This window comes from Lates calcarifer, linkage group LG4, assembly GCF_001640805.2.
Source record: "Lates calcarifer isolate ASB-BC8 linkage group LG4, TLL_Latcal_v3, whole genome shotgun sequence".
Classification (NCBI taxonomy): Eukaryota; Metazoa; Chordata; class Actinopteri; family Centropomidae; genus Lates; species Lates calcarifer.
The window spans coordinates 5613113-5627264 of record NC_066836.1 but is presented as its reverse complement, the minus strand read 5'-3'; the positions used below and the strand labels follow the sequence as shown (position 1 = coordinate 5627264).

Here is a 14152-nt window from a genome sequence, read left to right as displayed (position 1 = left end):
AAACCCCTTGAAAATTAATAATGAGCAGCTGATTTAGAGCCATAAATAAGGTGAATGGAAAACTACGCCAGCTCGTTGGAGAATCTCACAATATAATTCGTCTGTTTCCAATTGTACTTTAATATTCTTGATTGCAGCAGAACGACTGTCGTGAGTGCACTTGAGGGCAGAGAGTGCCAGAATCGCTCAGCATCGCTTACTTCCTCATGGCTGGAGGAGGTCAGCATGTTCGGATGTATTTCTCCGGGCAGAACGCATCATACGATATGGCAGAGATACATGAGCAATGCTCCGATCTAAAAATAACATCTGCGGGGCCATGGCTGTGGCCCGATGCTGACTAACACAGACGTTTAATTTCCCTCCAACCACAGAGTGTGAGCAGTGGCCCGGACAGACTATGCAGAGATTAAACATAATCTCAATTCCATCGAACAGATTAATGTGTGTGCGTGTAAGATAAAATGAGAAAAGCTAATCTAAGAAAAGCCCTGTGATGCTCTACGTGGCTTCATGTCTGAGCTCTCACAGGAACGCCAGGCAGCAGACAATCATCTCTGACTCCAACAGAGAGAGTTCATCTACAGCAATGTACCAATAATAATACAACAGACAAGCAGCTGGAGAGAATCATCATTAAAACTGTATCCCAAACCTCTCCAGTGTTCACTCGTTCACTATTCCCCATACGACAGACACTCAGTAGCTGACTTTATACTGAGCAGTAAAATGAGATTTGGGACTCTTATGAATCATTTGTCAATTTAAGTCATCACTTGCAGATATAGCGTTATATATATAAAGTGTAGTATGTAGCTATAACTATCAATTATTTCATTGTCACTTATTCTGCCCGTTATTTTCTCAATTCACCAATCGATTATTTTGTCTATAAAATATCAAAAAATAAAAGGTTCCCTGACAGATGAATTCCTGCAGCCCAAGGTGACGTCTTCAGATGTCTGAATTTGTCCGGCCAACGTCCCAAAACTCAAAGAAATTAATTAATTAGCAATCAGTCAACTAATCGTTTGACTGACTAATGGTTGCAGGTCTACTCAGCCAGAGTGCCAGTCCAGTCTTTGCATACATATAACATATAAGCTGTGTCTCCAAGCCACACTTCATCAGCGCTCAGTAGTGTTTGAGTTTGGATGAGACTGCAGATGTTCAAACTTCCAATTAACACCTTTAGGACTAAAAAAAACTAATTGCATGTGCTGGTGAGACAGAAAAATGGAAAGTTTGAACATCTGCAGTTCCAAACAAGTGCTAATGTTGAACCTGCTAGCTGTGCAGCTAGTGAGTAAATGGACCTTGAGTTGGGATAGTTTGCTGCTGCTGTTTCCAAGGTTAAGAATGAACTGTCAGGGTTTTGAGTTGTAGTGTGTTGACACCAGAAATGACCAGTTGATCTGAGGTTTTAGTGCACTGTTGATGGACGATATTGCCTCACAATGCATTGCACAAGGGAGGCAGCTGCAAAAACATTTAATTAAATATGGTGAAACAGTGGACTGGCTCCATAAAGAGCTTGGAAAACTGAGCAAGTCAATTTTTCTGGTGCAGAATTATACCATTTGAAGTTCATGTGATGTGAAGTAAATATATAGTGCATGATATACTGTATAGTACAAGTATCTAATATGGAGAGCACATCATAAAAAATAATTTTAAGTTGCTCTAAAGGACCACACAGTAGTCAGGGTCTTGAGTTGGTGGTGAAAAAGGCACTGAATCTGTCATAACGTGAAGATTTTTCCACAGTCTGAGGATATAAAAGTAAAAGTGCTCTCTGTCTTTAATTTTAGACCAGACTGTTGAACAACTGAGAGCCTCTTATGAGATGACCTGTGGGATTTCTGAGAGAACACAGGTTCAGAGATACACTGAGTCATACGACCTGCAGTGAGTTGCAGACAACAGCAAGAACTTCAAGAGTCAGTGAAGTGATGCTGTGTACTCTCTGTGTTTTGAATTACATGCAGCGCTGAAATGGCTTCACAGTTGAGCACAGTTGCAGTACTCCAGACTACAAGAGGATATGCATGGGTGACTTTTTTTTCCCCCCACAAGTACTTCTCATCTAACTCTAGAAGGGAAGATTGATGCCACTTTCACATCTGTCTGTTAAATATAAAGCTGGAGCCAGCAGTCAATTTGCTTATCTTAGCAAAAAAGACTAGAAACACGGGGAAAGAATTAGCATCGCTCCATCTAAAAATCAGCCGACTTGCCTCTCTAAAGATAATATCATATCTTGTTTGGTTAAAGGACTATATGTCAGTTTTCTCTGCTGCTGAATATGGTTTCTTGCTGGGAGCCAGAAGCCTCAGACATTGTCGCGTTTACAGTACAAGAGGTTATAATATGCCCTCAGAGCAGAGCTACTTCTTCAGTGTAGAATGGACACTACCGTGAGTCACAATTGGAAAGTGATGAGATGTGCCAGCTGGGGGCTAGCTGTTAGCATGCTAACGTCAGCACAATAAAAGAAGTGATAGACCTAGAAGCAAAACAGTCAAGACAACTCTTGGCGAGTAAAGGAGTAACATCTGATGCTGAACTCTCAAGATTTGCTCTAGAATGGTTAAGTAGTTGTTAATGCTAACGTTGGGTATGTAGCAATAGCAAAAACGTACCTATAGCATTTTTAGTCTGCACAAAAACCAAAAGTTGTGATGTTATTGGTTGTTATCTGCTAGATTTTCTGTGCAGGTCATGCTACGTGTTTCCCCCTGTTGCCAGTTTTTATGCTAAGCTAAGCTAACCATCTCCTTGCTGTAGTTTCATGCTAAACAGATAGATATATGAATGGTATCAATCTTCACATCTAATTCTTCGCAAGAAGGTGAATGAGTGTATTTCCCACAATGTCAAACTTTAGCGTAACTCTCAAAGTAAACAACATAGTAAACAACTATGAAAAAACAAGCTGTGAATCATTAATCTGTCTCTCAGCACATCATAAAACAATATTTACACAAGCCAGGCTCTCAAATAACAGCCATATTTTGCCTCTTCCTGTCATCATTACATACAGAATCATTAAGAAACCAAATTCTAATCTGCTTTGCTAAACTAGTAATGGCAGGAAATTAAATGCCTAACAGCCACAAGTCACTTCATGATATCTAATACGTCTGGAGCTTGGCCTACTTTGCTGTTTATCTCACCGGTTCCTGGTGAACAGCCAGAAGGGAGAGGCGATGTTGTGCCGCCAGACATGCAATGAAGGGATGATAAATGGCGACGTAGACACTTATTGAAGATAATTCATGGGGGGACACGAGCTCAGAACCGACAGTCACGAAGCAGGAGGGGGCATGATGTCTGCGAACCTCACCGGATCGCCAATGCATCATAATGCCTGGGCTGACACTAAAGATACCCCTCTCCCTCTCAGGTGTTTTCATTATAATGCATCCAGAAAACCAGGCACTTATGCTGTTTTATGCCATTTTAATACATAAGATTAACTCTTTATAGATGGAAGGAGGGAATCTAGTTATTTTTAGGGAGGGTTGGTCCTTATAGAAACCAAACTAAAGCTAAAGTAGCATTAGTGACATACTTTAGTGTGACGGGATGTATTCTAAAACTAAACACTGTACTAAAGCCGAAAGAGGCTTACAAAGACTTTTCTTTAAATGTGATAATGATCAGGATGGATGAGCACGAGGATGCACAAAATATGAGGTTAAAGTCCATTCATGCTTCTGCAACTTTAAGTCAATGAACTTCACATGAACACTGATAGTGTATAATACATTTTAATTATACCATCTATGGTGTGTCTTATACATCTGTGAGCTTTTGTGCCCACACAGCACTTGCACTCAACCTCAGATCCTGCACCATAACTCTGCTAGCAGAGTTGAGACTGTCGATATTTCCTCCCTTTTTGCTGCCTCAGGTTTCTACTATGAGCTATTTTTTATAGACTTGTATTAAGTTGTCTCTCCGTGCCCTGTAAGTTTATTATCATTGTTCATGACAGCCCTGGTTTCTGTTCATTTTTAGTAGACTGAGAAAATCTGCTTTTAATTTAGTTGAAATTAGCTTTAGATCTGTAATCATCCATCTTATCAGATCCATCACCAAAAAAGCAAACAAAGATGTTGTTAAAAGAATAATATTCATTTCTTGGTCGTGTCTTTTTCCAGAACTTTTGACCGTATCTCAGAACTTCATTAGGTGTCATCAAGCTACTGACATACAAAGACATTTACTAACCCTTGTGATGACATGTGAAGCTCTATTCTCTGAAGACGTCTGTACAATAGAGTGAAAAGCACCAGAAAAAGCTAGCTTTGAGTTTAGAGTCTGTTAGTTTCTATGTGTCAGCCCTGTGATGGACTGGTGGTGACCTGCCCGGGGCGTACCCTGCTTCTCACCCAGTGTCAGCAGGGACTGGATCCAGGATAAGCAGTATAGATAATATTAATGGCTGGATGGATGGCTTGCCTAAATGATCAGTAGATGACCTGCTCCACTTCCTGAGCAACAAAACATATATTCTACCATAGAAAATACTCAATGTGTCGTATATATAATATGTAATTTGTTAGAATAATTGTTTCTTCCTTTGTCCTTGGATATACACCTACATTTTAATCAAGGAAATAATCTCAGTTTCACACACATTAAAGTGAAGTGTGTGTGTGGCTTCCACATATGTTTTCTATGGTGTTTGATAGAGTGGAGAACAAACAACCACCGGTGGCCCGTGCCCATTTTCTTCCCAAGTAGATTCATTATCTTGCAAAGAAGGATGCTAATAAGTTGGAACAGCATCGCTCTCTCCAGCACGCTTTGTGATATGGATGCTGCTAATTAGTCCCTTGTTACATGCACGCTGTGATAATGACCTGCGAGTGGCTGGACGCACTCAGCGCTCATCCCTCTTCTCATATTCTCCCCACAAACACACACTCCCTCCTCTCTCCCTCTCTGTTCCTCCGCTACCTGTGGTGCCAGCTCTCCGTTGGTGATGATTTTAGCGATCAGGCTCCACTTTCTGTTGCTGGTGGCGTTGTGGATCATCTTCTTCCTCAGCAGCTCGCCCACGGACACGTACTGGAAGCCGTAGCGCTCGGCAATCTTCAGGCACTGTGTTCCTTTGCCGCTGCCAGGGCCACCTAGGCACAGAGGGAGAGCTGTTGATGTTTTGGGAGAGATTTTGTGTATATGAGTGTGTGTGTGTGTGAGTGAAATGTGTCTGTGTCAGTGTGAAACATTATGCGTGTGGGTGTGTTAGCGTAGGCGCATGTGTGTATTAGTGAGAGAAACCCAGACTATGTGAGACTGTGTGTGTGTTTGCACATGTGTGAGAGGGTGTTTGTGTCTCTCTGCGTGACTGTGTGTTACTGCCGGTGTGTATTTTGCAAGAGTAGGCGGGGGAGAAGGGCATGTGGAGGGGATGGGGGGGGGGTGAGAGAAACAGGTATGTGTGAACCTCCTACATTTGCTAACAAATCCTCTTTTTTTTCTCTGTATTTCAGCAGGAAAAAAGGATGTGCAGAGGAGTGATGACGAGAGAAGACAGCTCTTCAGTGGCTTGATGCTGCACAGTTTGGTAAATATTAATCTGAATAGCCTGTGTGTCATATTAGTTTTTAAAGATCAGCGCATAGAAAGTTGATATTTTGGATTTAAACTGACCAGTTATTAGCAGGAACATCTTAATGGTGCAGGATAGGCTTGCTGTGAGTTTGTGAAAGGCCTGTGTACAGTAAGTGCCTGTAAAAGCCATCTGACATCCTGAATGCTGCTTTGCTGATAGAAAGACAATTTCAAAACATTTCGTTCCAGGATTTCAGAGATGTTACTGTTACCATAGAAATGTCAACGGCTCCAAAATCGCTGCTGGTTGACAGCCAGGCCAGAGTGAAGTGAAATTAGTCGGAGAACAAGCTGTGCCGTCTGTAATTTATTCCACCACGGTGTTTCCATCGTAAATGATTTTTTTTTTTAGGGATGAGGAGAAGACTGTGCACCCCAGTGAGGAAAATCATTACTTATCAGTGATTGCTAACATATCATTTGTTTGGATTTAAATCATAGTCCAATACTGAGCAAAGTGACTGAAATGTGTCTCTAAATGTGCGCTGAGCTCCAGGTGACGCTTGTAACTGTGTGAAAAGTATCCTGCAGGTATCCAGCGTCAGTTTAACAACCAGGATTAATAATCAGGATTTATAGTCAGGGTTAACGTTTTTGCTACAGCCACAGAGCTGATGTTAGCATTAACAGCTTTTTACTTCATTTGTTCATTGGCGCTGCTAGGATGAAGTTTGATGCCAGAGAGGTATCAATCTGCCAAGAGAGCTTAGTGAATAAGTGCATTTTTACTTTTAATTTTATTTTTATAAATGAGGGAAATGAATGGGACACATTTTTCATGGCAGACATTTTGGCAAAAGAAGTACAGGTGCAACTGATAACACCAAAGATCCCTCAGTTAGATACTGTAAATGGGCCAGAGAGCCATGTGAGTCTAGTATCAGTCCCCTCAAACTAGCGCACCCAACTGGAAGGCAGCCATGATTATTCATACGCCAAATGTCTTGCATGAAAGAGGCCCATAGATTTAACAAAATATTCTTGTCACGTATAAAGGCGCTGGGAAAAAAGAAGATAGAATGAAAGTTTTGCAGAAGGGAGAAGGGGTGGGTGAGTAAGAGAGATGCCCTGATATGCATTTAGCAAAATGTGCACTTAGTGTTTTGTAATGTTCGACCCAGTCCCCTCCCAGCCTCCTCCTGACCACACGTGTCTTTGTCAGTCTGTTTCTCTCTCTCTCTCTCTTCGTGGGAACCTGACAGACGAAACATGTGCCATGATCCTCCAAAGAGATGACAGCTGCTGCCATCCTGTTTTCCCCTTTAAAATAGGGCACAATGTGCTCACAAAGACAAGACAGGAAGTGGCTTTGTGCTGCGAGGACAAATAACTATCATCCACATTATAGGCAGCGCGAGCATCCCAGGTACACACCAAAGGAAAAACACGCTATTAAAGCTTTTGCAGACTCTGAAGTCGTTTTCTTGCTTATTTAAAACCTTAAATGAACTATTTTAAAGAGAGGTTTTTAAATAGGAGCCTTTTTCGGGTCCAGCTTCGACCAGTGTCGTTGCTCTCACTGTGCAGCTGCCGCACTTCGTTTATAAGATTAATGAATATATTTGACAGGTTAATGCAGGCCCATCAAGGAAATCAGATTAGGAGAGCGTGAGTGTCTAACACAGTGAGTGACATGCAACAAGATCTCCCCCGCTGATACTAACAGAGAGAGGTTGGGCCCGTTCAAAATACCAGGAAAAACACACTGCTAGTGTACACACACACACACACACCCAGAGTCGTAGATTCCCATCCAGGCCAAGTATTTTTAGTATTTTTAGTATTTTCGTCACTGAGGCAAATGTACACTTCTGTTTTGTGTTTTTGGTGACCTTTTTATATACATGGTTAAAACTCTCATCAGAGGCAATAAAGAGACACTGGCTGCTTGTTTTGCTGTGTTTACACATGAAAGGATCTTTAACTGATGTGTGTTATCTAATGGAAAACATGACTCAGAAGAAATCTGAGTGCTGCAAATCATCAACATCAGCTGAAGCAACAGGAAATAGATCGTCCCTCATTTTCGCCTCAAAGTTTCCTTATTCTTGTGTCGTGTGTGATGTGTGCGTGTATTCATAGTTTTGATATTTGTGTTTTCGCATGTCGTGCTGGTCCTTTACCGATGACGAGGATGACTTTGGGTCGTGGTCTCGACGGGTCGAACACCTCGTACTCCTCTATGAGCTCCGCCGTCTCTGACAGGTCTGAGTCGCTCTCGATGGAGAACTGGCTGATGGGAGGGAGGCGGTCGTACCGTCTGTAGGGAAAATTGGGACTGTCGGGCAACACTGTCACACACACACATACAAAGGTAGAGATGAGAACCAATTAGTCTAATCTTTTAAAATACAGACAGATTGTGCTTTAATTTCATGCTGTCAGTCACTTTACAGAGTGAAGCTGTCACATTATTTCAAATCTCAACAAAAACCTCCCAAAAAAGTCATGTTTTAACAGCCAGACATTAAATTTGACATAAATTCATCAGGGTGATGAATCCAAAAGGAGATGGTTTATTCAGTTTGGCATTTATACAGCTGTCTCTGAGATGTAAGCATTGATTATAACACATTCACCAAAGAAAGAACTCATCACTGTGTGCTTTTCCAAGGGAGCAGAGCTGTTATAATTTAGGTGCAGTACCAATATCATCTCTTTACTCTGTTATAAATTACAGTGCTGAGGATGGTATTGATCATATTATTTTTGCAACAACAGCTCATGCATCTGAGATGGAATTCGAGGTTTTGTTGAGTCTGAGGAGAACAGAGGAGCTGTTTCATGCAAACAATTTAGCCAAACACATAAATTGCTCTCATTAAGATGAAAACAATTTATAAAAAACACACAGAAAGGTTGCAAATTACAACTAATGCAGTGCCAACTGCCTGAATCCAAAGGTTTACTTTTTCCCTGCTGACATTTTTAACACATAAATCAGCCAAAAGAAAAGCAAATTTAAGAAGCAGGAGCAGCAGTTCCTCCTGGCAAACATTTTAAAACATGGGAGCTCTGAGCTTCAGCTATCAGCCGAGAGGGGAGCACGAGGAAATCTCTAACCCTGATTAAGGCTGCAGTTCCCAGCGGCTTAAAGCTACAACTAGCAAAGTTTACAGGCACAAATATTACAAAACGCAAGAATTTCTAAAAGCAGAGCTCTCTCCTAAACGCATATTGTATCATCTTCCTGACTGTGAAGGCTTCTGCTTTATAAATAGTATCTCTACGTATCTGTGCAGTCGTGTGGTATAAGAGAAACACCTGTAGACAAAGTTTTTACTTACACACACACACGTAACTACTCTGTTTGTTTCTCATGCTCAGCTGCTCTGAACTCTGCTTCACATGCATCATCGAACAAAGAAGTGAATGTTTGGATTTAAAACAGGAGTAATAAAATCGCAAATGTCATTAGCATACAAGAGCCGCAGATGAGAAGTTTGCTTTGCAAATTTGATCCAAGTTTTGCATCTGCAGTACTTTCAGTATCAGTTGGACGTATCGATATGTGATGAATGGATTCAGATTAATAATTAATTTCACATATTCATTCGTCATTTTCTGTATAGTAACAGCCAATAAATTCACAGGTCAGTGAAGGCAGCACAGGTATGTTCTAGGCTGTGATCTGCACACTGGGTTCTGTGTTTGAACATGTTGATTTCAACAGTTTGGCAGTGGGAACATTTGTCGCTGGTGTTGTGGACATGGTGTGTTTGTGGGTGTCCCAAATGCTTCTGGCACTGTTTTGCAAACTAAATCTATCTGAGAGAAGTGATGCACACAGCTGCGCCTCACACTGTAGCTGGAGAGGGGAAGAAAAAAAAAGCCTCCTATCCTCAGCTCGCTGTAAACCTCTTCTAGTACTCTTCTAGCACAATGGTTTGAACAATGTATGTACGACAGGGCTCATGAGCGTACAGGACAAATGTCAACACCATTTCCTGTTCAGACACTGAGCTGCTTTGGTCCTGGTTGTGTGAGAGAGGAAGGTGTACTGCTGCCAGTATTCTCAGACAGAAGCAAAGTGCCAGTATCTATATATATTTTGGCTCCTAGTTTGCAGCTTTTTCTTTGCCCCCAGTAACAGAGGATGTTCCATAACAATAATGGGATAAAACACAGTGCAAAGGCGTGGAATTGGCTGTGTTTTATGGCTGCAACTAATGACTGTTGTTTGTAATCTGCAGAAAAGCTTGTCACTTAATAGTTTAGTCGGTAACATGTTAGATAATAGTAAATAAAGTCAGATGAGATGTCTTTAAATGCGTGTTTCGTCCATAACAACAGCTCTAAATCAACAGAAAATACATTTATTATCACATACAACAAACGTAAGCAGGAAATTTTATATATAACTATTGAAGTTTTTTGCTGAACTGTACATTGAGCATTCACCGCTCACCATTTCTGAAGAGGGACCTGCGTGATTGGCCCCCGTTGAGAGGGGGAAGGGACTTCTTTTCCTGGCCCACAAAGGTGTCCCATCGCACCTTGTCTGTTCCTCCGAGCTCCCTGACTTTCTTCAGACAGCCCTCCAAGTAGTCGATGGGGTCATCGGGCCGGTAGTACATCAAACCTGTCAGCAGGCTCTGGAGAAAACAGCGAAGATGGAGAGTAAGTGTGAGGGAGGAGGTGTCTGCTCCGGCATCGCTCCATCTTTGTTTGTTGTTGTTGTTGTTTTTGTGTGACAGAGTGGCAGCAGCGGTGCAGAGCAGCCCGCCGTTAATGAGATGAAGTTTTCAAGTGCAGATCTGGTTGCTTTGGCTCGGCTCCACCAGGGGAACAAAAAAAAAAAAAACATCTCATTTTGTCAGAAGCCCATGAAATTTGGACTCATGCTGGCGAATGAACACAGAGCCCCGATGACCACATTTGTTATTGTCATGGAGGAGAGCCAGCGACTGTGATGAATGTGAGAACCAGCTCCCTGCCAAAATACAAGTCAAGTGTATGTTTATGTGACGTGGGCTCCCCCCCCCACCCCTGGACCCTGAATGTTTTAAAACAATACCTTCCTCTGGGACTTCACCTCCACCCTCCTCCCACCACCCAGCACGAAACCAGAAAGCTGCTCCCAGCTGAAAACAATCTGATGGTGCTTATTTAGCTGATGGATAATGAATACACTTTGGTATGAGCAGCAATTGTAAGCAGTAAAATGACATTCCAGTTATGATGATAATGTGTCACTTCACTGCTCAGTGTAATTTGAACTGCCTGTAAATAAACAGGCGGTGATTGCTTGCATACATTAGCTGCACTGCACTCAGAACTGAGTCTAATTAAGTGGATGAGCCAATTTACTGGCCCCTCAGGAAAATGAATATTATATTTCATTATTGTATCCCTGTAACTTCTCATACTGTGTCTGTCTGTGGTGGTTGAAAGTGAGTTTTGTGCCAGCCTTATTGTGCCTCATGGCATTATCTTTGATTGCATAATAATCCCGTAACTGTCAATGAAGCGTTTACAGGAATATTAATTTTTAGACAACCTCTCATACTTTCTAATACTTTCATGTCTGCCTACCACAAATATATCATAAATATTCATTGTGTCAAGAGTCATATTATCATATCTTCATTAATTCTAAAATGTATAATAGACTCTGTCACAGTACTTGAAGAATGCAGCTTCCAGTTGAGAGTATACAGACTGCCTCACCCCAATTAAACGCAGGAGGAGAGGAACCGGTGCAGTTGGACCGTAATTAGGATTATACATCACTGTAAAGACAGTTTTAGGCAGTTTGTAAAATTATGAATGACCAGGATTTGTCTTCAGACAGACTCGCGTGGCATTCGCACCTCAACCATAACAAGATGTGCTACATATCAGAGAGATCTTCACCCAGACTCTGAAACGCATCGATGTAAAATAAAGAAAATGTGGGGGAGAAAACACAGTCAAATCTGCACATACTGTAGTCCGATCATCTCATCCCCAACAAAGCGGCACACCGTCTCTCACCTCAAATAGTTGAGGTATCTCCCGCCGTGCGAGATACTCCTTGGCATCGTTGGTATTCATCTCCAGTCGGATTTCTTCTGAAATCACAACTTGTCCGGAGCGTTTTTCTCTCTTTTCTTCTTCTCTCTCTCCTTCAGGTGTCTCAGTGCGGTAGTCTTTGCTCAGCAACCGAGATCCAGACAGATTTCTACCCTCAGCGCATTTTTTTCGCCTCGTGTGTGGACTTTACAACTGGATTCCTGCAGGCAGTTGCCACCGCGCCACCCCTCTCCTCGGTGATGCGGATGCGCGGCTCGTCCGTCCTCCCCTCCCACAGCGCTCTGCCTCCAGCGCGCACGGTGTGTGTGCCTTGACGTTGGCACAGAGGTTGCGCGCTGTTGTGTGCCTAAAGAGAGCACGCACCGCCTCTACTTGGCGTTTTTCACTCGTTCACTTGGCGCTGATTAGAATCAGTAATTGTAAAACGGTCATGAGGTATGCTGTGGTGATACAGTGATGATAAGTAAGGAAGTATATTTACTCAAATACTTTCATTCACTTGTTCTTCTGCTACAGTTTTATTCCACTATATTGATCTGACAGCTGGAGTTACGCCTCACGTTTTCCATTAAAAAATTACATTTAAAGATTTTGATCAGTTATTGTTATGGATTAAACTGTCCAGTAGTATATTATTGATCAATAATATTGATCTAATAATACATATAATTGTGTCGAATGTTACTTGTTAAATACAAACAAATCTGCCCTCCAGGACAATAAATATAGTATATTTTATTCCTGATACTTAAGTACTTTTACTTGTAATGGAGTATTTTTGTGTTGTAGTATTTACTTAAGTAAAAGCTCTGAATACTGCCACCACTACAATGCTAAATATAAGTTGCTTGCAAACACTGGGACCGTCCTCCATCAGAAAATGTCACATACAGAGTCGCCAAGGTCCACTTACTTTGCCTCTCTGAAGCTTACAACCACACCTCATGGCCTACATCAGTATATTTAACTCCTTATTTGTCACGCTGTACCTTTACATTCACTATCTGAGTCTAGTAAATAAAACTAATGTGACCTAAATCACTTTATTATCACAAATCTATCACAACCAAAGTCTGCAGTGCTCCAGAAGTGTTTGATTAAGTGCGTTACAGACTGTACAATGAGGCAAGCTTGACTTGCATAACAATGTATATCTTTATTTTGGGTTACACAATAGAAACGAACGGCTCAGCAAAAGGTGAATTCCACTTTCCAAAGGTCACACAAGTGAGGCTTTTTTAGCCAACCCAGGAATAGGCCAATTTGATTTCCTGGTTTGTCCCATAGGATTTGGTCCTTATAGGCTGCTAATCCTCTTGACAACTGGACAGCTGACTCTTAGTCTCCTTGTTGGTTATATCACAGAACAACATCAGATTAGTTCAGCAACATGACTGTGTTAGAGAGTGATGATCATTCCATCTGAATAACATTTCATGCATGACCAAGAATCTGTCTCTGCCGAGGACAAAACAGCATGACAGTAAAATGCTAATTCATGGATTGAAAATGGAATAATGATTAAATTTATGCGACTGAGAACTGTTTTGTTGGAGCACCATCCTTGCGTTTCCATTTTTTTTTCTCCCCTCTATTTGGAGGAGGACATTACTATGATGATCTCTGTGCGGACAAAGAGGGTGATGCTGCAGGTCAAAAAGTAGCAGAAGAAGGAGACGTCCGGAGGATTAAAGTGGTTGTGTCAAAACTGATTTGGATGCTGCTTTTCCAGCAGACCTTCTGCTCACTGTGCTGTGCTGTAATGTTACATTAGAATTGCATGAAGGATATGTGTGTTTTTTTCACAGCTTCACCTTAGGACAGGACTCCCAGACACTTGGGATACTGCAGCAACATGACATGCATTTTGACATCTGCTGCCTGTCACTTCTCATTACCGAGGCCTTTATCAATTAGCTGGGGAGAACGTGAATATGAAGCTGTCAGCACCATTTAATGTCTAATCTGAATTTCTTTCTCTCGTTAGTGTAGCAGCTATAATCACAGTCAGTGGTATACTGTAACCCCTGAAGTATCACACTTAAAGATTAATGGTCCTATAATATAAAAACATGCAGCCGTAAACAAGTATGTTGTAACACCACGATGAAACATACACAGAAAGGACTGCTTTTCCTTTACCAAAGGAAACGTAACCAAAAAACTAGAGGGAGACATGGATCCATAGGCGACTGGATGGTGACCTCGCAGGAATATGAGCATGTTTGCTGCAGCTGAAATTAAATAACACGCAGAACTAAATCCAGTTTGCAAGTCCATGAAATAATTGTCCTATGCTGTCCCACTGAGTGCATCTAAAATGCCCTGTATCTGCAGTTAAAGACATTAATTACAATCATGGTTCTATTTGTTCACTCTCTGAAGAATTCTGTATCTGTCCATGCAATGATAAGTCTCTCATACACAGGCTGCATCGTCTGATAACCGATAACCGCACAGGGCTGCTGCTACTCACTCTCAGAAATCTTATCATCACCGGTCCATCAGTATT

General features: G+C 41.6%; 1 protein-coding gene and 1 long non-coding RNA gene across 2 annotated transcripts in view; one reads left to right on the top strand and one right to left on the bottom strand.

Annotated features, from left to right (window-relative positions):
• LOC108884268 (uncharacterized) overlaps positions 1-7034 on the top strand; it is a 61473-nt gene extending 54439 nt beyond the window's left edge. The window contains exons 2-3 of the long non-coding RNA XR_001961018.2: positions 5505-5578; positions 6828-7034. This is a non-coding gene — a long non-coding RNA (uncharacterized LOC108884268). The remainder of the gene's footprint in view (positions 1-5504; positions 5579-6827) is intronic.
• ak5 (adenylate kinase 5) overlaps positions 1-11973 on the bottom strand; it is a 69163-nt gene extending 57190 nt beyond the window's left edge. The window contains exons 1-4 of the mRNA XM_018678079.2: positions 11602-11973; positions 10034-10220; positions 7749-7916; positions 4969-5141 (exon numbers count right to left, since the gene is read on the bottom strand). Of these exons, the coding sequence (XP_018533595.1) occupies positions 4969-5141; positions 7749-7916; positions 10034-10220; positions 11602-11661 (588 nt within the window). The 5' untranslated portion in view covers positions 11662-11973. The remainder of the gene's footprint in view (positions 1-4968; positions 5142-7748; positions 7917-10033; positions 10221-11601) is intronic.
• Between the last annotated feature and the right edge of the window lie 2179 nt (positions 11974-14152).